Here is a 20,507-nt window from a genome sequence, read left to right as displayed (position 1 = left end):
GCAACAAAATTACAGTCAAAAAAAGATAAGGACATAGAAAATAAGAAAGATGAGAAGAATAACAGAATATAGCCTTACTAGATAGTTTGATAGGGTTGTCGAAAGCAGTTGTTTAGCAGAGTGATGGCATTGGGGGGAAAACTGTCCTTGTGTCTAGTTGTTCTGGCGTGCGATGCCCTATAGCAGGGGTGTCAAACTCAATTTAATTGAGGACCACATTAGGGTTCTGTTTGACGCTGGGGTGGGCATGGCCAGGGTCAACCTCTCTCGTGTTGGGGGCGCCTGTGGTGGCCCAAGCACCCTACCAGGGGTGGGTTTCAACCGGTTCGCGGCGGTCCCTGCGAACCGGTTGGTCAGCGAACCCGGAAGTAAGTAACTTCCGGGAACGGCGAAGGGCCCACTCGCCCGCCCGCGCTCCTTACCCAGTTTTGACGAGTTCTGCGCTTCCACGCATGCGCAGGATGCATACAGCGCCTGCGCGATCCTCCAGGAGCAGCTGGAACATCGCACAGATGCTAGTACGCATGCGTGCGCTGCACGCGTGCACGAGGACGCCGTCGGCCCCGTTCCAACCGAACCGGTTGGAACAGGGCGAGAAACCCACCCCTGCACTCTACCAACAAAAACAGGCTCCCAAGCTCCGTTTTCGGCTGCGATGGCCTCCTGCAACCCTCTGCCAATGAAAACGGAGCTTGGGAGGGCCACAAACAGTCCTCCTGAGCTCTGTTTTTGCTGGCAGAGGCACTGCGGGGCGCTCCTTCGCTGTTTCCAGGGTGGCTTTGGTTCTGGTCCCTGGGCCTTGAGTTTGACACCCCTGCCCTGTAGCGTCATTTTGAGGGTAGAAGTTGAAACCGTTTATATCCAGGATGTGAAGGGTCTGCAGATATCTTCACAGGACTCTTTCTGGCTCGTGCAGCATACAGGTCCTCAATACAAAAATAAAGGAGGGGTTTTTTTTCTCCGTAGCCACTGAAATTTTCCTTTGGTGGTCAAAAGCTGAAATAGAAAATCAATTCCTTGCAAGGCTGAGACTGTTTCAGAAAAAAAATAGATGATGAATTTTATTGGGATTCTGTTATATTAAGATATGTCTTTAGAGCCAAAACAAACTGTAACATCAGAAGCCTTGCTTTTCTGCAAAGGTTTTTTTTAAAAAAAAAAGAAAATCCACTAACTATGCAGGAAAAAAATTATTAAAAGTGACAGGGTCCTTACATATTATTTGAAATGGGAGAAGGCTTAAAGCTGCTGCTTTCACACTTTCATTTGGTAATTGTATTTGCTGTGGTTACAATAATGCTTCTTCCCAAAACTCATATATCCTACAGGGAGCAGACACACATTTTCAAACATGTAATGGACACCCTCTGAGGATCTCAGCTCCATCAGGGCTCTCTTGGTGCATGCCCTGAGGTTATTTGGGAACATGTGTCTGTCTTTCACTTTTGACGCATCTATCATGAAAAAAACCCACGATTATACATGGCCCAGAGATGGAAGGGCACGGCGGCTCACGAGGTTAGAACACTGAGCTGCCAATCAGCAGGCTTGCGTTTGAGACCCGTCACTGCTGTAGGGTGGGGTGAGCTCCTGTCACATGCTCCAGCTCCTCCCAATCCAGCAGTTCGAAAGCGGACAACTGCGAGTACATTAATGGGCAACTTCATGGGGGTATGAAAGGAACCTCCAAGCCAGCATCCCCCGAGCAATGGTGATATCACCAGCAAATGCTTTCCCCACAGAAGCACTTCAATGGTTCTGTCACAAACACAAAATGGCCAAGACAATTGCTGCACTCACTGTGAAGAGCCTCTGAAATAGCCAGCTGAGTTTATCTGCATGGGAAGGTTTGGTGGCCCATGTACGTATTGTTGACTTGATATCCTTTTCTGATTCCATGTATTTTTTTATATGTTGCATTTTTTTTAAAGTTCGGGACAGGTTTAAGAGCAGGAATAGGAACCACCTTTGGTGGGAAGCTAACAGCGTTCCGTGTGCCTTCGGTGTTTAGTCATGTCTAAACCGAGGTGCTAGAGCCGAGGTGGCGCAGTGGTTAAATGCAGCACTGCAGGCTACTTCAGCTGACTGCAGTTCAGCAGTTCGGCTGTTCAAATCTCACCGGCTAAGGGTTAACTCAGCCTTCCATCCTTCCGAGGTGGGTAAAATGAGGACCCGGATTGTTGTTGGGGGCAATATGCTGACTCTGTAAACCGCTTAGAGAGGGCTGAAAGCCCTATGAAGCGGTATATAAGTCTAACTGCTATTGCTATTGCTATGTCTGTAACATGACCCTGGAGACATCTTTGGACAGCCCTGGCTCTTTGGCTTTGAAACAGAGATGAGCACCGCCCCCTAGAGCCGGGAACGACTAGTACACCTGTGCGGAGAAACCTTTAGTTTTACAGGATAATAAAAACAAGGACAAACAGGCTGAAAAACAGCTTCTATCCCAGAACAGTAACTATATTGAATTCTACTGTATAGTGCAATATTAATGCAGGTTTTCAATTCAATTATATAGTATGTGAAGGATGTTTTATTGTTATGGTTTTTTTATGTATGAGGTACACTGAAGATTGCAAGAGCCGAGGTGGTGCAGTGGCTAAACGCAGCACTGCAGGCTACTTCAGCTGACTGCTATCTGCAGTTCAGCGGTTCAAATCTCACCGGCTCAGGGTTGACTCAGCCTTCCATCCTTCCGAGGTGGGTGAAATGAGGACCCAGACTGTGGGGGCGATATGCTGACTCTGTAAACCGCTTAGAGAGGGCTGAAAGCCCTATGAAGCGGTATATAAGTCTAACTGCTATTGCTATTGCATTTAATTTCATTGTACGAGGTGCAATGACAATAAAGTAAACTAACTAATCAATGTGCGGGTGAATCACACTGCCCACAAGTGGTTAACAGAAACTCAGCCAACTGAGAAGCTCACCTCACACATAAAGTTACTAAAAAGTAAAAAAAGAAAAAAAAAACCTCTGATTTTTCAAGTGAAAACACCAGGGCTTGATTTATGTTACAGTTCCTATGACATAAGACTGACTTAGAAGCACAAATTTTTCTGGTCCTCGTATTCCACCAGAACTGCCAAAAAATCAAAACCACATTGCAACCGATTAAAGAACTAATCTCTTCTATTCATCTGTCCATATTGTTTTTAACGGTTTTGGTCATAGTGTAAAAAGCAAATAAGCAGATTTTAAAAACCAAACAAACAAAAACCACATTAGGAGAGGGGAAGAGCCACTTAAAAATTATTTCCATTTATATTTTACACACTTCAGATTAAAGAATCAGGCCAAAAAAAAAAAAAAAAAAGCCCTAGTTGAAAAGTGGCACACTCTGCTATTGTCCAACAAAATCCTACAAATGCCTCTTTTAAAAATTGCTTTGCATTCTTTTTTAGTTCAAAGGCAAGATATAAATCATCAGCAAAAGTGAGCATTAAAATCAAGAGTACTTTTAAAGGCGTAATGTAAGCTGGATCTTCTCCATTGCTGCCATCTTAAAATGAAAGATTTGCACAGTATGCCTATGTATATTTAATTTGAAAACAATCCCACAGTTTTAAACACTATCGCAGGCTGACGTTGCAATTCTACACAAGCTTATTTAGAAGTCAACTCAGCGGAACGCAGTAATACATTTCCATTTAATGGGAATGGATCTGCATATGCTAAGGCTCTCTGCTGTTAAACATTTTACATTGGACTGTTAATGGGTCTTTTTTGTGTAAATTGAGATCCAATAAAGCCCAAAGTAATAAAAAATGTATTTTCTTGTATTGTCAGTACAGGTAGCCCTCAACTTTCAACAGTTCATTTAGTGACTGTTCGAAGTTACGACGACACTGAAAAAAGTTACTTGTAATCATTTTTTATGCTTAGGACTATTGCAGCATTCCCATGACCATGTGATTTAAATTTGGATGTTTGACAACGGCTACAGTGTCCCAGAGTCATGCGATCACCTTATTTGACCTTCTGAAAAGCAAAGTCAATGGGGAAGCCAGATTCACTTAACAACTGTGTTAAGAGTCTTGGTAGCGCAGTGGTTAGAGTGCAGTACTGCAGGCTACTTCTGCTGACTGCCGGCTGGCTGTCATTTGGCAGTTCGAATCTCACCAGGCTCAAGGTGGACTCAGCCTTCCATCCTTCCGAGTTGTGTAAAACGAGGACCCAGATTGTTAGGGGCAAGATGCTGACTCTGTAAACCACTTAGAGAGGGCTGGAAAGCACTGTCAAGCAGTATATAAGTCTAAGGGCTATTGCTATTACTAAGTTAACAACCGCAATGATTCAGTAAGCAAAACAGGCAAGAAAGGTCAGAAAATGGGACAAAACTCACTTAACGAATGTGTCTCACTTAGCAATAGAAATTTGGGCTCGGTTGTGGTCGTAAATCAAGGTAAAGAATAGAATAGAATAGAATAAGTTTATTTATAGGCCGCCCTTTTCCCTGAGGGGACTCAGGGTGGCTAACAACTTATATGGGAGGGGATACATACAATGACATATAACATAACATGTAATTAAAATAAGCAACATTCATTCAGCATTCGGGTGGGGGCGAATTATATCTTTACCCCCAGGCCTGACGGGATAGCCAGATCTTGAGGGCTGTGCGGAAGGTCTGGAGGGTGGTGAGGGTATGAATCTCCATGGGGAGATCGTTCCAAAGGGTCGGAGCTGCTACTGAAAAGGCTCTCCTCCGCGTAGTGGCCAGCCGGCACTGGCTGGCAGATGGCACTCGGAGGAGGCCTAATCTATGAGATCTAATGGGTCTCGAGGAGGTAATTGGCAGGAGGCGGTCTCTCAAGGTTCCACTCACACATATGTTCTAGTCATTCCCGACTCTAGGGGGTGGTGCTCATCTCCATTTCAAAGCCAAAGAGCCAGCGCTGCCTGAAGACGTCTCCGTGGTCATGTGGCCGGCATGACTAAATGCCGAACGCTGTTACTTTCCCACCAAAGGTGGTTCCTATTTTTCTACTTGCATTTTTACGTGCTTTCAAACTTTTAGGTTGGCAGAAGCTGGGACAAGTAACTGGAGCTCACTCCGTTACTCAGAGCTAGGGATTCAAACTGCCGAACTGCCAACCTTTCTGATCAGCAAGCTCAGCGTCTTAGCCACTGAGCCACCGTGTCCTATACGCGTCCTGTAAGTCAAGGATTATCCCTAAATGTCACCAGTGAAATGCTAAACTTTCAAATCGTTTCGACCCTTCAAGTTGCCGGAGACTTTTCATTCAGTCTCTGTTGCTTAAGTCCTTTAAATTGAAAGAGTGACAAAGATATGAGGTGGGGGTGGACAAAGTCCCAAAGGGGATGTCTCTTTTCAGACAGGATAGAAAAGTTTAAGAGACAAAGTGAACGAGAATCAAGGAGCAGCAGAAAGCTAGATGTGAAATGGAATTTTGCCCCAGAACTGAAAGTTGACTTTGAGGAATGAAGAGGCAAAGTATAAAGAAAAATGGGTCAAATGTGAAAGTTAGAAGAAAGATGCTAATGAAAGCACAGTCGGTTGATTTTATCACTGAAAAATTGGAGAATGTCCTGAGGGTGGGGTGGGGGGGAGAGAAAGGATCAGAAAACGAAAGACAGAGAAAACCAGGGAGAAAATGCTTCTTGGCCTGTACTGTAATACAATTTTGACGCAATGCATTAAAAAGTGTGGGAAGACTCAGAAATCTGTGCACCTTCCCCATTAAATGGGTGCTCCCCATCCAACTTTCCCATACAGATAATGAGAGCCGTGGACTGCCAGGAAACTGCTTATCTGCAGAGATAGGGAGAAATTAACATGAAGGGCCAAACTTGGAAAGTGAGCGACCATTCTCACTTGTCTTGCCGCAGGATCTTTCTCCACCCTACGCGGGACTTCTCATTCAGTGCTGTTTCTTCTCAAAGAGAAATAAATCGTATATTCATTCAGCCTTTCATCTTCCAAGTCTTTTAGCGCCCATAGCCAAAGTGACTAAGAATCAGGGACAATGGGAGTTGAAATCTAACACAGCTGGATGGTATCAAGCTAAGGGAGTCTGCCCTAGATCTTAGTTAAGAAACAGAATCAAGGAGATGACCATATTAGTCCCATACTCATGTCCACTGTTGGTGGTCTGTCATCTGGAATGATTTTAGTACTTGGAAGCAGTATCTGAATGTTGGTGGGAGAGGGGAAACAACAGTATGTGAGTTATCCAGCACTACTAATATTTGGGGGGGAGGAACTGTTTTTCTTGAGCAACCTAGAAAGGCAGAAGCGACAATAAAAAATAATAAAAAATATGATGTTTCTAGAAAGGCAACGCTCATTACTTAGAGCAAAATGTAGATAACCTCTTACGCTGCCCAACAGCCAGCCTAAACATATGCATAGTTTTTGGATTATCCAGGATAAACAGGAAGATATCTGGGGGGGTTTGATCAGGGCTGTCTAAGAGACAAAATATTCACATATCACACAGAGAAATCGATTTGGGGACATGTTAAATTTCAACTACAGCAATCTGTCAGAATTTTAGCCACCAACTCTGGAGCACATTTAATGCATTACCGACTATGTTGCTTAATGTGCCTAAATTCCAGTAATTGTGTATAATTGAGGGAGCATGGTTTTTGGGTGCCAAATACGAACGGTTCCAAAAGGAACAAAGCAAGTTTTGCAGCCAAGAACTTAAAACACATTTCTCAGTAAATATCCAACCCTTGCTAGCACACACTACAAATAATGTTACTTCAGTAATGCTAGAAATATGCTAACCACTACAGTGCAAGAATGAAAGAGGGGCTGTAGAAATACTTCGGGGGCAAATCAACGTCCCTTTTTTTCCCCTTTCAGCTATTGAATAATATATGGATACTAGCGGAATACCCTTGCTCCACTACAAAATTATGTGATTGAGCTTGATAAACACTTACAGCTTGAAACTGTAACTAAATGAGTAGATCGGCTTCTCCTCTCCCTTTCTCTCCCCCCTTCTTCCCCCACAGAAGCCACTCCTCTACTATCCTCCTTCTCTTCCTCAGGCTGGTCCCATTGATCCTCTCCTATCCCCTTCTCTCCCTCAGGCTTGCCCCATAGAGGCTTCTCCTACCTTATTCCCTTCTCTCCCTCAGTCTAACTCCTTAGCATCAGAGTGTTTTTCAGGTGGGGTGGGGGGGGAGAATATCTAAACTCCCAGTGCGCAGGCACTGGATGAGTCACGCGCTGGCCACACCCAGGCCCAAGTGGCAGTTGGAACAGAGTTCTTTTCAGGTGGGGAGGGGGAGTAGAACTCCTTAGCATCAGAGTGTGTTAATAATACTATAAGAAATATAATGATTTGATGGTCATTTTGAAAAATCCTTTCTTAGTGAGCACCTAGAAGCCAAGAGGAACATACGTGCCAAATTTCAAATTTGTAGGCTTTATGGTTCTGGAGATTTCGTGATGATGCTTGAGTGGTATTTCACTTTTATATATAGAAGATGTGGAATTGCAAGGTTTTCCATCTGCTAACTTACAAGGTTGCATTTAAAGGGTTATATACAGCTATCCTTAGAAATATAAGTGTGCTTCTGCCAGACCAAAGCTGAATATAATGAACTATGAGTGCAGAATATGAATCCATGCGCAGCATTGCTGTAGTAGAACAGACTCTGGGTTGTTACTATTAATATTTTACTTGTCTCTATTTCAATCTAACAGTAAGTCTTTTAAGATACACATTTGGGGAAAAAAACATGTAAGCAGCCGTAACATTCTTTTTAACAGCATTACATGCCAGTTCAGCAATGAATGACCAGATTACATAGATAGAAATAGCCCTTCATTCTATCTTCAGAGAAAACCATAGTTTTTGGATAATGTACCTTAATATTGTAGCAGCAAAGAAACAAATATTTGTGTTGCAAAGATAGAAAGCAGCAACCAAAAGCTACAGAGAAACCATGCGGGACAGGCAAGGGTAAAGATGAGCTGTTAAAATCTTTCTTCCCAGCAAATCGTGTTTATTTATTTTTTGGGTTAATTTTATTTTCTCAGGCACCAGGTTTCTCAGGGATAAGGTCACTGCCAAAGTTCAACTAACACCCTACATGTTCACTAAATCAAATCTGACACACTGAAATAAGCCAGTTGGATCCTGAAAAGGTTTTAAGTCCCAGTGATTTCCAGGCGCTCTCCTCTGAATGCAATCAAGGCTTGATTCACACATCAGTCTAACTCACATTGTGGCCATTGGGGGGGGAAAAGCAATAAGAGACCTTCTCACCTCTTTTATAGATAAGTGTTGTGGCCCAGCAGGAGCCATTGGAGCTGCCACCAGACTCTGACAGCGAGGGGCCCTATGAGTCCGCTCTGGAGGATGTGGAGGACCCTGGACAGGGTTCCGACTCCGAGCAGGGCACAGAGAAGCTGGTTGGCCACCAGGAGGTGCCTGAGCCTTGGACCAGTGGGGAGGAGACAAGGGAGTGTGAGCCTGAGGTCAGCAGTGAGTTGTTCCTGGATGCCCGGCACCGAAGAGCTAATAGGCGTCAGGAACAGTTGCACAGTTACAGAAGGTAATTGCACTCAGCTGGTGGCCATTAGGCTCCTCTCCAGACTATAAAAGGACTACTTGTGCACACGCCCCTCTTGCAAAAGTCAACGCAGGAACTAATGTTGGAGAACATTTTTGTGAGCTTGGCAGGCTGGATTGCTGCCAGGGCTTATCTGTGCTGGATTGCTGCCCAAGCTTGTCTGTGCTGGTTTGCTGCCAAGGACCTGTCTGTCTGTTAATAAATTGTGTAACGTATCTTTGGCTCGGAGTGTGCTTTGATGTGGAACGACGAGGGTCAGAACAGATAAGCTACTGGTTGCAAAAGATCTGTGGTGGTGCAGTGGCTAGAGTGCAGTATTGCATACTTCTGATGACTGCCAGCTGCCTGCAATGTGGCAGATAGAATCTCACCAGGCTCAAGGTTGACTCAGCCTTCCATCCTTCCGAGGTCGGTAACATGAGAACTCGGATTGTTGGGGGAAAATATGCCGACTCTGTAAGCTGCTTAGAGAGGGCTGTGGAAGCACTGCGAAGCGGCATATAAGTACTATTGCAATTATTAGCAATAGTACTTATATGTACAACTATTGTACAATAGTACAACTATTGCAACTATTGTATTGGTTGCCACCTTTAAAGCCTTCAAGGTTTGGGGCTGGTTTACTTATGGGTCTGTCTCTCCTCTACCTCTCTGATCAGGCAGAAGAGGGATGCCCCAAGTCCCATCTGCTAAGGTGGGCTGGCTGGTCGAACCAAAGAGGAGATGAGATTTCATTTGGCATTGAATGATTGCATCATTGGATTTGCATTAATTGAATCAATTAAGGCATTTTTAGAAAACCTGACAGGAGGGGGTCATTCAAATCTTAACTGATTGGCAGCAAACTAAGAAGGTCCACAGGAAATGCCACAGAGATGGTAATTCAAGAAACTTGGCCATTCTGAAAATTATAATTTGTAACTAGGATTGGACTCGGTGCTCTCTGAGCCCGGGTGTTTTCTTGCAGACGTTTCATTACCCAACCAGGTAATATCATTGGTGATACATGTTGCTTACTATTTTATTATATGTTGTTGTCTTAATGTTGTATTCCCCTCTCCCGGGTTTTCTGTGAGCCGCCCTGAGTCCCCTCAGGGAAAAGGGCGGCCTACAAATACTAATAAAACCTAATAAAAACCTATAAACCTACTTGCATGAAACATCTGCAAGTGTCCTGACCTAGGCCTCCCCAGTTCATGAAGCCGACTCCTCATCCCGATAAAACCTCTTTTATTTAGATTAAAAGGAATTCCTCTCCAGCAAAGTCCCAGGAAACAGTCTTTCAAGAGATTTCTCAACTACAGACCTTTATCAGGCTTGGAGAGCTGCCAGGCCGATATCTTATAGCAATAGCAGTTAGACTTATATACCGCTTCATAGGGCTTTCAGCCCTCTCTAAGCGGTTTACAGAGTCAGCATATTGCCCCCAACAATCCGGGTCCTCATTTCACCCACCTCGGAAGGATGGAAGGCTGAGTCAACTTTGAACCGGTGAGATTTGAACCGCTGAACTGCAGATAGCAGTCAGCTGAAGTGGCCTGCAGTACTGCACTCTACCCACTGCGCCACCTCGGCTCTTCCAAACATCATGCTGTAGCAGCAATTACTTGGCAAGAGGTCATGAACAGATCTTCACCCAGTTGAATTGAACTAATGGTCTCCTGCAAACTCCACTTCCCTTTTGCTCCTCTTTATTCCCTATGGGAGGGGCCATTCACTGTCCACCTGTGCCTTTACTCTTGAGTTGACCTTTGTTCCTTAGCTGTTCCCTTCTCCTGGCAGCTCTGCACATGCACACATTGGGAACAGGCTCCAGCTGTTCTTCTGCCCCACTGATCTCTGACTCCGAAGGCAGCTGATAACTGTCGGATGGCCCTGGGCCCCTCTCTGCCTGCAATGCAGAGCATTCCTCGGAGCCTTCCCCAGACTCCAGGACTGGCCCATGTTCCTCCCCAACCTCCTCACTGTCTGAGTATACCACCAGCTCCGCCGGCAGGCCACAACAGCAAGAAAACCACGACTCTCCGAGAGCACCAAGGACCCCACAATTGTAAACTAGCATGTCCATCATTCTCATATATCAGACTATGCTTGAGGGAAAGAACAGTTGCCATGAACAAAATTTACCTGGTGCCAGGCTGGCTGGGCAGGGAAAAAGGAAACTGTTTACCCGACTGGCGCGTGGGGGAGCCTTTAAATCTCTGCATTACTCACACTGTGCTACCCCTGTGTTTTAAGTGTCCCTGTACAAGTCCCGTCAATTTCATGCAGAGATCAACGTGTTTGGGGGAGGCCTCCTGTTAGAAACTAATGTCCACCGCCTGAGACACACTTCCCAGCTTAACTTTAGATCGTTTGCCAAAATGAACAGAGGTTCTTGCGTGCTATTTTCTTTGCCATTATATCTCTACTCCACATTTAGCGCAATTATCTACAGCTTCTGGAATACGCATTGCCGGTCTAATTAAGAAGAAGCATGGTTTATTATTTTCCAGAGTCCCTGCTTTATCCATTAGTAACTCCCTTTCTAATTTCACTGTTTCATAAAGTTCACCGAGCACAAAATAAACCAGTCCTGCAAAATATATATATATATATATATATATATATATATATATATATATATATATATATATATATATATATATATATATATATATATATATATATATATATATATATAATAAATATGGAAAGGGATGCATTCCATGGTTACAAATTATGGAATGTTAACTGCATTTAGGGATTTCTCTAAGATGGTTTTGTGAATATTACAAACGTTCCGTTTTTTTTAAAAAAAAAATACAATATGAGAGTTAGTTTGCAGTGTTTCTGTCTCTTACACGTCACTATGATTTGTGGAAGGTGATTATAAGAAATTCCTTTGTAAAAACATTTGGATGGCTACTGAAGACAATTTGATCTTCATTTCAAAGGAAACCACTTCCTGAATTAACATATGTTTGAGAAAAGAGTTATTCTTGCCATTCTTTAAAAATGGGGTGATTATTTTTTTTGTTTGGCTTTTACAAACTTCCCAAGTTGTGCCTAAAACACATTATGTTACTAACTTCATCATCAAAGTATGCAGATCTTTGACTCAAGCCCCAGCACTCGCAGATCAATGTGGAAATGGAATGGAAAGGACTTATGAATGAACCCAGACAAAACTAATCTGAATCAGCTCTCCATAAAAGGACATTTTTATGCAGTACAGGTAGTCCTCAATTTACAACCACAATCGAGCCCAAAATGTGTGTTGTTAAGTGACAAATGTGTTAAGTGAGTTTTGCCCCATTTTACGACTTTTCTCGACTCATTTGTATGGCTGCCTTCTGCTCACAGATTCTTAATTTCCCCTACCTAAGCAGACTGAGATGACCTCCTCTTTCTGATAGGGGTTAATTTAATTGGGAAGCCCTTTTACGTTTTGTAGCTTTCCATTACTCTAAGGGCAATAGAGATAGTCCTCGTTTAGTAACTACAATTGGGGCCTGAAACTCGGGCACTGAGTAAAGCAGTTGCTAAGTGAAATTTTAACTCTGTTTAAGATCTTACTTCGGCTTCCCTTTGCTCTTCAGTCCTCAGTGGAGTGGTGGGTTTCAAAAATTGTTGGAACCTACTCTGTGGGTGCGGCCTCCTTTGTGGGAGTGGCTTGCCACCCATGTGACTGAATGGGAGTGGCTTGCCGCCCATGTGACTGGATATGAAATTATGAATTAGTACTTAGGTCGGTCCAAGTAGTTATTCAGAAACTCTGGCATTGAAGCATGCAAGTCTTAAAGCTGTCAAGTTACAAGATCCTTGCCAGTGGTGGGTTTCAAAAAATTTTGGAGCCTCTTCGGTAGGTGTGGCCTGCTTTCCAGGTCCACTGGTGGAACCTCTTCTAACCGGTTCGGTAGATTTGACGAACCGGTTCTACCGAATAGGTGCGAACTGGTAGGAACCCACCTTTGCCTCAGTGTGAGGACTGGGCATAAAGTTGTTGTTTTTTTCATCACTGTCCCTAAATGAAACAATTGCTAAATAAGGACTATTTGAAATAGCCTTGGCTTAGACATAGAGGCAACCAACACAGCACCAGCCCATCACACCATCAAGCAGAGACACAGAGGTGCTTTTTCAAGAGGCAACTGGATTTTCTGGTTTTTCTTGGAAGACGTTTGGGTTCTCAACCAAGAAGCTTCTTCAGCTCTGACTGGATGGTAGGGAACGAAGGAGATCACTTGCATTCTTTTAGAGAGTCCTTGTGGAAAAATTTCCCCATCTGGTTTCAAGAATAGAGACTCAGGAATATATGGGCCGAGGTGGCGCAGTGGTTAAATGCAGCACTGCAGGCTATTTCAGAGTTCGGCTGTTCAAATCTCACCGGCTCAGGGTTGACTCAGCCTTCCATCCTTCCGAGGTGGGTAAAATGAGGACCCGGATTGTTGTTGGGGGCGATATGCTGACTCTGTAAACCGCTTAGAGAGGGCTGAAAGCCCTATGAAGGGGTATATAAGTCTAACTGCTATTGCTATTGCTATGGGATTCTGTCCCAGAGGTGGCTTGTTTAAAAAGGCAACTGGACTTCCTTGTTTTTCTTTGAAGACGTTTGGCTTCTCATCCAAGAAGCTTCTTCAGCTCTGACCAGATGGTGGGGGAATGGAAGGTCTTCAAAGAAAAACCCAGAAAGTCCAGTTGCCTCTTGAAAAAGCACCTTTGGGGCAACCATGACCTGGATGACTGAGAATCTCCATAGACAACAAGTGGGGGCATTCCCATCATTGAACAGAAGGATCACCCTCAGTTCACATTCAGCAGACCAACCTGATCGTCAAAGCGGTAGGTGAGGAACTGCTCCCCTGCAGTGTCTTCTAAGAAGCTTCCTTGCGGGGAAAGGACAAATTCAGGCAGGAAGTAAGCATCTTGCAGTTGTTCTGCAGTTGCCTGTAAAGGAATGCAAGATAGTGAGTTACAGATTCAGAAGAAGGCGGGGGAACCGAACCCTTAAAGACAAGTAGAGTACATTTCTTTTTTAAAAAAAAATAAAGTTTTTTTTTCATTTTTTGTTCTCTATATGTACATTCACATAATTATTATTCTTTTTTTTTACATTCGTAACTCTAATACATTTATCATTCCATTTATAGAATTGTAATATTCCATTCGGGTTGTTTTGTTTTACCATCCCTCGCCTATTTTGACACCACCTTCTTCTGCTTTCCTTTTCTCCCTCCCTTCTCTACTTCCTTCCTTCCTCCTTTCCCTTCCTTCTTCCCTTACCTCTCCCCTCCTCCTCCCTTTCTCTTCCCCTTTCTACCCTCTCTCCTTCTCTCCTTTTCCCTTCCATCTTCCTCTCCTCTCTACCTTCCTTCCCTCCTCTTCCTCTCATCTCCTCTCCTCTCTTCCTTTCTCTCGCTCTCTCCCTTCTCTACTTTCTTCTTTCCTCCTCTTCTTTCCCTTCTTTCTTCCCCTTACCTCTCCCCTCCTCCTAACTTCCTCTTCCCCGTTCTACCCTTCCTCCTTCTCTCCTTTTCCCTTCCGTCTTCCTCTCCTCTCTACCTTCCTTCCCTCTTCCTCTCCTCTCCTCTCTTACTTTCTCTCCCTCTCTCCCTTCTCTACTTCTTTCCTCCTCTCTTTTCCCTTCCTTCTTCCCTTACCTCTCCCCTCCTCCTTCCTTCCTCTTCCCCTTTGTACCCTCTCTCCTTCTCTCCTTCTCCCTTCCATCTTCCTCTCCTCTCTACCTTCCTTCCCTCCTCTTCCTTCCCTCCTCTTCCTCTCCTCTCTTCCTTTCTCTCCCTCTTTCCCTTCTCTACTTTCTTCTTTCCTCCTCTCCTTTCCTTTCCTTCTTCCCTTACCTCCCCTACTTCTCAAGTAGAGTACATTTCTCATGGCAACACTCTGCCCACAACCTAGAGTTCAATCCTATTGGAGCTCAAGGTTGATTTAGCCTTCCATCCTCCTTAGGTTGGTAAAATGAGGACCCAGATTAAATAAATAAATTTATTTAGATTTGGCTTAAAAATTGTGTAAATCTGATTTCTGTGGTGTATTGAGCCTAGTTTATGACTGAGCACAATTTGAGAACCAGACAAGTGGGTTTATTCATGTGTACAAAATCAAGATTTAGTGTAACATAGATAAAAGGTAAAGGTTCCACTCGCACATATTTGCTAGTCGTTCCCAACTCTAGGGGGCAGTGCTCATCTCCGTTTCGAAGCCAAAGAGCCAGCGCTGTCTGAGGACGTCTCCGTGGTCATGTGGCCGGCATGACTAAATGCAAACATGCACGGAGGCCTGTTACCTTCCCACCAAAGGTGGTTCCTAGTATGCTTACTTTTCTTGAGTCCACCATTGTATTACATCATTACTGTCCTTGCTGTTGTTATCTGCTTGTTGAATAAGCTACGCTCTCCAGAAAGCTTTCTCCCATTGAGTGCAAGCCATTTATCGTCCCTAGAAGCCAATGTGGCAGTCTTTTATTATTACCTTTGTTCTATTCAACTCTAGCCATCTGAATTAAAGCCAGGAGCATGGAAAAATTCAACCCAAGAGATTACCTGTTAGAATGGGAAACACTTCTGCAATCTTTACCGGCTTGTCTATTAAGCACCCAATAAATTTTGGGGAGAGAGAAGGAATGAAGCAAGCAAGCAGATTCAATTTATAGTAATAGCAACCTAGTAAATGCTATTAAGAATAGAATAACATTTAAGACAAAAGCAAGTATACAGCATCCAAAAACTGCAAGTAATATAAATATTGTCTGAATGCAAAACTTTCCTTTCCAATAAATACATAATGCATTTGAACATGGGAGGGATTTTTACAACTTGGAATTAAAAACTGGCCTTGTGGGGGGAAATGCTATTTAATTTTCATCTCTATATACCGGATCAAAACAGACAGCAGTCAACTCCCTACACAACATTATGAAAATCTAACAGTATTCTCAGTCCCTAAAAGTAATTTGCAAGGATATTTTACATCTTGCTTAAAACAATGGAGCGATATCAACCTTCTGCCAATACAAAGCAGAAGAGCCTGTATAACATACTTGGAAATGTCGGTGCCTGTTATGTAGTTATTCTAAAGCTGAAGATGGATAAAGCATATTGTTTATTTTAAACTGTTTCTCATTTCTGTGCTAGTCTTCCATTGGGGGGGGAAAAAACCTGTGGGAAGGAGCTTTCTTACAAAAACGTTGTTAAGAAACATTTAACGTGAGAATGTAAACAGACTATGGATAGCTCTCGTCTTATAACAGAGTTTGGAGAAAGAGCTTGAAGAATTTAAGGACCAAACGACCTCTGTACGGGATTGTTTGGAGAAATCTCAACCGTCTTGTTGAAATTGTGGGGGATGGTCTTTATTATCCATACTGCATATTTATTTTGCTTCTGGGTTTATTTTGTCCTGCTGAAGGGGGGGATTCTGGATCTCTGAAGGGTGGAAATCTGGATTCCCATAGTACAGGTACGTCCTCAACTTATGACCACAAGTGAGCCCAAAATTACCATTGCTAAGGCGGGACAGTTGTTAAGGGAGTTTTGCCCCATTTTGCAACCTTTCTTGCCACGGTTGCTAAGTGAGTCACTGCGAATGTTAAATTACTAACACAGGTGTTAAGTGAATCTGGCTTCCCCATTGACTTTGCTGTCAAGAAGATCGCCAAACAGGATGACACGACCCCCGATCCCCCCAGGACTTTGCAACCGTCATAAATATGAGTCAAGAGCCAAGCAGCTGAATATTGATCCCGTGACTATGAGTCATAAGTGTGAAAAATGGTCATAAGTCATTGAGTCATAAGTCAGTGCTCATTGAGCCAAGGGGGCGCAGTGGCTAGAGTGCAGTACTGCAGGCTACTTCAGATTATCAGAGTCGGAAGGGACCTTATAGTTCAGCTGACTGCTAGCTGCAGTTCGGCAGTTCAAATCTCACCAGGCTCAAGGTTGACTCAGCCTTCCATCCTTCCGAAGTGGGTAAAAGGAGGACCCAGATTGTTGGGGGCAAGAGGCTGACTCTGTAAACCGCTTAGAGACGGCTGTAAAAGCACTGTGAAGCGGTATATAAGTCTAAGTGCCATTGCTATTCCTTCCTTCCTTCCCTTCCTTTCCTTCCTTCACTCTGTTCATGCCAGCAGTTCAAATCTCACCAGGCTCAAGGTTGACTCAGCCTTCCTTCCTTCCTTCCGTGGTGGGTAAAAGGAGGACCCAGATTGTTGGGGCCAAGAGGCTGACTCTGTAAACTGCTTAGAGATGGCTGTAAAAGCACCGTGAAGCGGTATATAAGTCTAAGTGCTATTGCGATGCTATGCTATTTCTCACACTTACGACCGTGGCCGTATCCCCATGGTCACGTGATCAAAATTCGGACGCTTGGCAACTGCTTCATATTCATGACGGTTGCCGTGTCCTGGATGATGTGATCCCCTTTTGCGACCTTTTGAAAAAGCAAAGTCAATGGGGAAAGCCAGATTCACTTAACAACCGTGTGACTCATTTAACAATGGGAGTGATTCACTTCACAGCTGCGGCAAGAAAAATGGTAAAATGGGAGCAAAACTCACTTAAGGAATGTCTTGCTCAGCAACACGTGCACTTCGGGCTCAATGGTGGTTGTAAGTCAAGGACTACCGATCTTTTAAAAAGAGCAGCTACAAAACAATCGAAGCCTATGGAAATAAGCTTCCATCTGGGGCTACAGAAAACAGATGCCTGGTACGTGTTGCAGAGCAGAGAATTCTGCTATTATAAAACTTGTTTTGTAATTAATACAGTCAAAGTAAATGCCAATTCCTGGAATTCATTAGCTAAACTTTCCTTATCCCTCAATCATAATCTTTTGTGTTTGGGCACTGCTTAAAACGAGTGTGTTTAAGGTAAAATTCCGTTTTACCCCACATACGAATTTATCATTTACAAATATAAAAACAGTTCTGATTTTTTTCTTCTTCTTCTGATCTCTAAGGACGATCAGAAAATAGGCGAACGGAATTTGTCATGGACATTCAATAATTTGGACTTTCTTTTTCTTATTCAATTCTCGCATAACAATAAATTAAATAAATAAACCTTCTTCTTAAAAGGTTGCTTCTATCTTCTCTCTTAAATTTCTGGCAAAGAACATAAACAGGGAAACTTCAGGGGCCTCACGAGTAAAACGAAGTTAATGTTCCCTACAAAGATTTCCATGAAGTGTATAAGGATAAGAAGAAAATAGACAAAGATGGGTATTAGTGCCTACAGTGGGAGTTGGGGAGTACAACCAGTTAGAAGGAAAGATGATGAATACCGCTGATGAAAGACAAAAACCACAGAAAAGCAACCAGCAGAGTTATCCCAAGCCCTTTTTATCTTTTGCTAGTGACCCCAAACAGTCGGAGCAGAAAGCAAAAACCGAAATCTACTGAAGTGATTCCACAAGGAACAGTATAGGCTCAATTTATCTTTGAAGAATGGACTGTCACAGTAAAAAAGAAATAAAATATAAATAAGAGGAAGATGGTATGTGGGAAAGATGCCATCAGAATTTAGATTTATGGGCTACCGAACAAAAGATGCTTGAGAAATTGTACAGTCAAATCAGGGGTGGGTTCCTGCCAGTTCTCACCTCTTCTATAGAAGAGGTTCCACAAATCTACAGTGCCGTTTAGAACCGGTTCCAGCTCCCTCCCCCTGCCCGTCCGCACATCATCAAGATGAAGAGCGAGAGGAGGAATTCTGGGAGTTGAAGTCCACAAGTCTTAAAGCTGTCAAGTTTGAACACCCCTGGTTTTTTTTTCTAAAGGGTTAGGGGTGCGAGGGTCTTGTAACTTGACAGCTTTAAGACTTGCGTGCTTCAAATGCCAGAGTTCCTGAGCCAACATTTTGGTTGCTAAGCAAGAGCGTTGTTAAGTGAGTTTCACCACATTTTGCAAGTTGGCCACGCCCACCCAATCACATGGCTGGCAGGCCACTCCCACCCAGTCACATGGCTGGCAAGCCATTCCCACCTGGTCACATGGCCGGCAAGCCACTCCCACAAAGCAGGCCACACCTACAGAAGAGGTTCTAAAAAATTTTGAAACCACCACTGAGTCAAATCTGAACAGTGTGGAATAGAATAGAATGGAATGGAATGGAACGGAACAGAACAGAACAGAACAGAACAGGAGATGGAATAGAATGGAATGGAATGGAATGGAATGGAATGGGATGGGATGGGGTAGGATAGGACAGGACAGGACAGGACAGGAGAAGGAATGGAATGGAATGGAATGGAATAGAATAGAATAGAATAGAATAGAATAGAATAGAATAGAATAGAATAGAATAGGACAGGACAGGAGAAGGAATGGAATAGAATAGAATAGAATAGAATAGAATAGAATAGAATAGGGCAGGACAGGACAGGAAAAGGAATGGGATGGGATGGGATGGGATGGGATGGGATGGGATGGGATAGGATAGGATAGGATAGGATAGGACAGAACAGAACAGAACAGAAGAAGGAATGGAATGGAATGGAATGGAATGGAATGGAATAGAATAGAATAGAATAGAATAGGACAGGACAGGACAGGACAGGACAGGAGAAGGAATGGAATGGAATAGAATAGAATAGAATAGAATAGAATAGGATAGGATAGGACAGGACAGGACAGGACAGGACAGGACAGGAGAAGGAATGGAATGGAATAGAATAGAATAGAATAGAATAGAATAGAATAGAACAGGAGAAGGAATGGAGTGGAGTAGAGCAGAGTAGAATAGAATAGGGAATAGGGAATAGGGAATAAGGAGAGGAGAGGATAGAAATATCCCTAATTGATAGACCCATCCTATCCTTTAAAAAGCCTGCAGAATATTTCAGAATTGATAAAACAGTGTAAATAAAAAAGAATGACCAATATATTTAAAGACTTGATGATGTTACCTAGTTTGCGTAACGAAACTTCTGCAAGGAAACCACCAAACTCAGAGAACACCAAGGACCCCTTCATTTCAACCCAGAGCTACAAATGTTCTCCTTTATCGGCCTTTATTTATTAACTTGTCGAAAGAGCAGCTAGATATTTATAAGGCAGGTAATGGAAAAGAAATCTCCCACCTGGGAAAATAGTCTATTACAGGATTAGACGGCTGGAGCACGGTATCTTTCGGTAAAACAACTTTAGTAGAATATAAATGGATTTAAGCAGGAATGCCAACCTTTGGTGAATTACTTTAATAACAATCCTGTTTCTGGCAATGCAGACTCGACTTAAATAGCAATCCACTTCCTTTAACATAGGATGAAAGTAAAGACAGGATTTAGAGTAGTTCATGTAGAAGATTATTTTAAAAGTCAAGTTTGTAGCCGGTTGTCTTTTATGTTTTAACTTGGATAAACATTTTAAAACCTGAACCGAAGATAAAAGGCTTGCCTGTGTCACAGTTGCACTGTGATTTAAATGATACAGAACATATACCCTTAGAATGTAAGGCAAGTGTGGTGATTCTTATTTAAACATAAAGACAGTGGTGCGATTCAAGCCAGTTCGCACCACTTTGGGAGAACCGATTGTTAAGTTTCTGAGCAGTTTGGTGAACTGGTTGTTGGAAGAAATCACCAGGGCAGAGAACCGGTTGTTAAATTATTTGAATCCCACCACTGCATAAAGAGCATTAGGCTAGAAGCTGGGAGAGTGTGAATTCTAGTCCTACTGTAGGCATGAAAGCCAGCTGGGTGACTTTGCCCAGTCCCTCTCACTTCCCCTGCCTGTTGTGAGATAAACAAGAGGAGGAATGAATATTAGATAGCAATAGCAATAGCAGTTAGACTTATATACCGCTTCATAGGGCTTTCAGCCCTCTCTAAGCGGTTTACAGAGTCAGCATATCGCCCCCACAGTCTGGGTCCTCATTTCACCCACCTCGGAAGGATGGAAGGCTGAGTCAACCTTGAGCCGGTGAGATTTGAACCGCTGAACTGCAGAT

General features: G+C 43.3%; 1 protein-coding gene across 1 annotated transcript in view; it reads right to left on the bottom strand.

Annotated features, from left to right (window-relative positions):
* ADAMTSL3 (ADAMTS like 3) overlaps positions 1-20,507 on the bottom strand; it is a 187,804-nt gene that overhangs the window by 132,860 nt on the left and 34,437 nt on the right. The window contains exon 2 of the mRNA XM_087707594.1: positions 13,372-13,491. Within this exon, the coding sequence (XP_087563720.1) occupies positions 13,372-13,491 (120 nt within the window). The remainder of the gene's footprint in view (positions 1-13,371; positions 13,492-20,507) is intronic.

Source organism: Thamnophis sirtalis, unplaced genomic scaffold (genome assembly GCF_051295495.1).
Source record: "Thamnophis sirtalis isolate CommonGarterSnake01/CBP01778 unplaced genomic scaffold, rThaSir2_p1.2 scaffold_2, whole genome shotgun sequence".
NCBI classification, from domain to species: Eukaryota; Metazoa; Chordata; class Lepidosauria; order Squamata; family Natricidae; genus Thamnophis; species Thamnophis sirtalis.
This window is presented reverse-complemented; position numbering and strand designations above follow the sequence as displayed.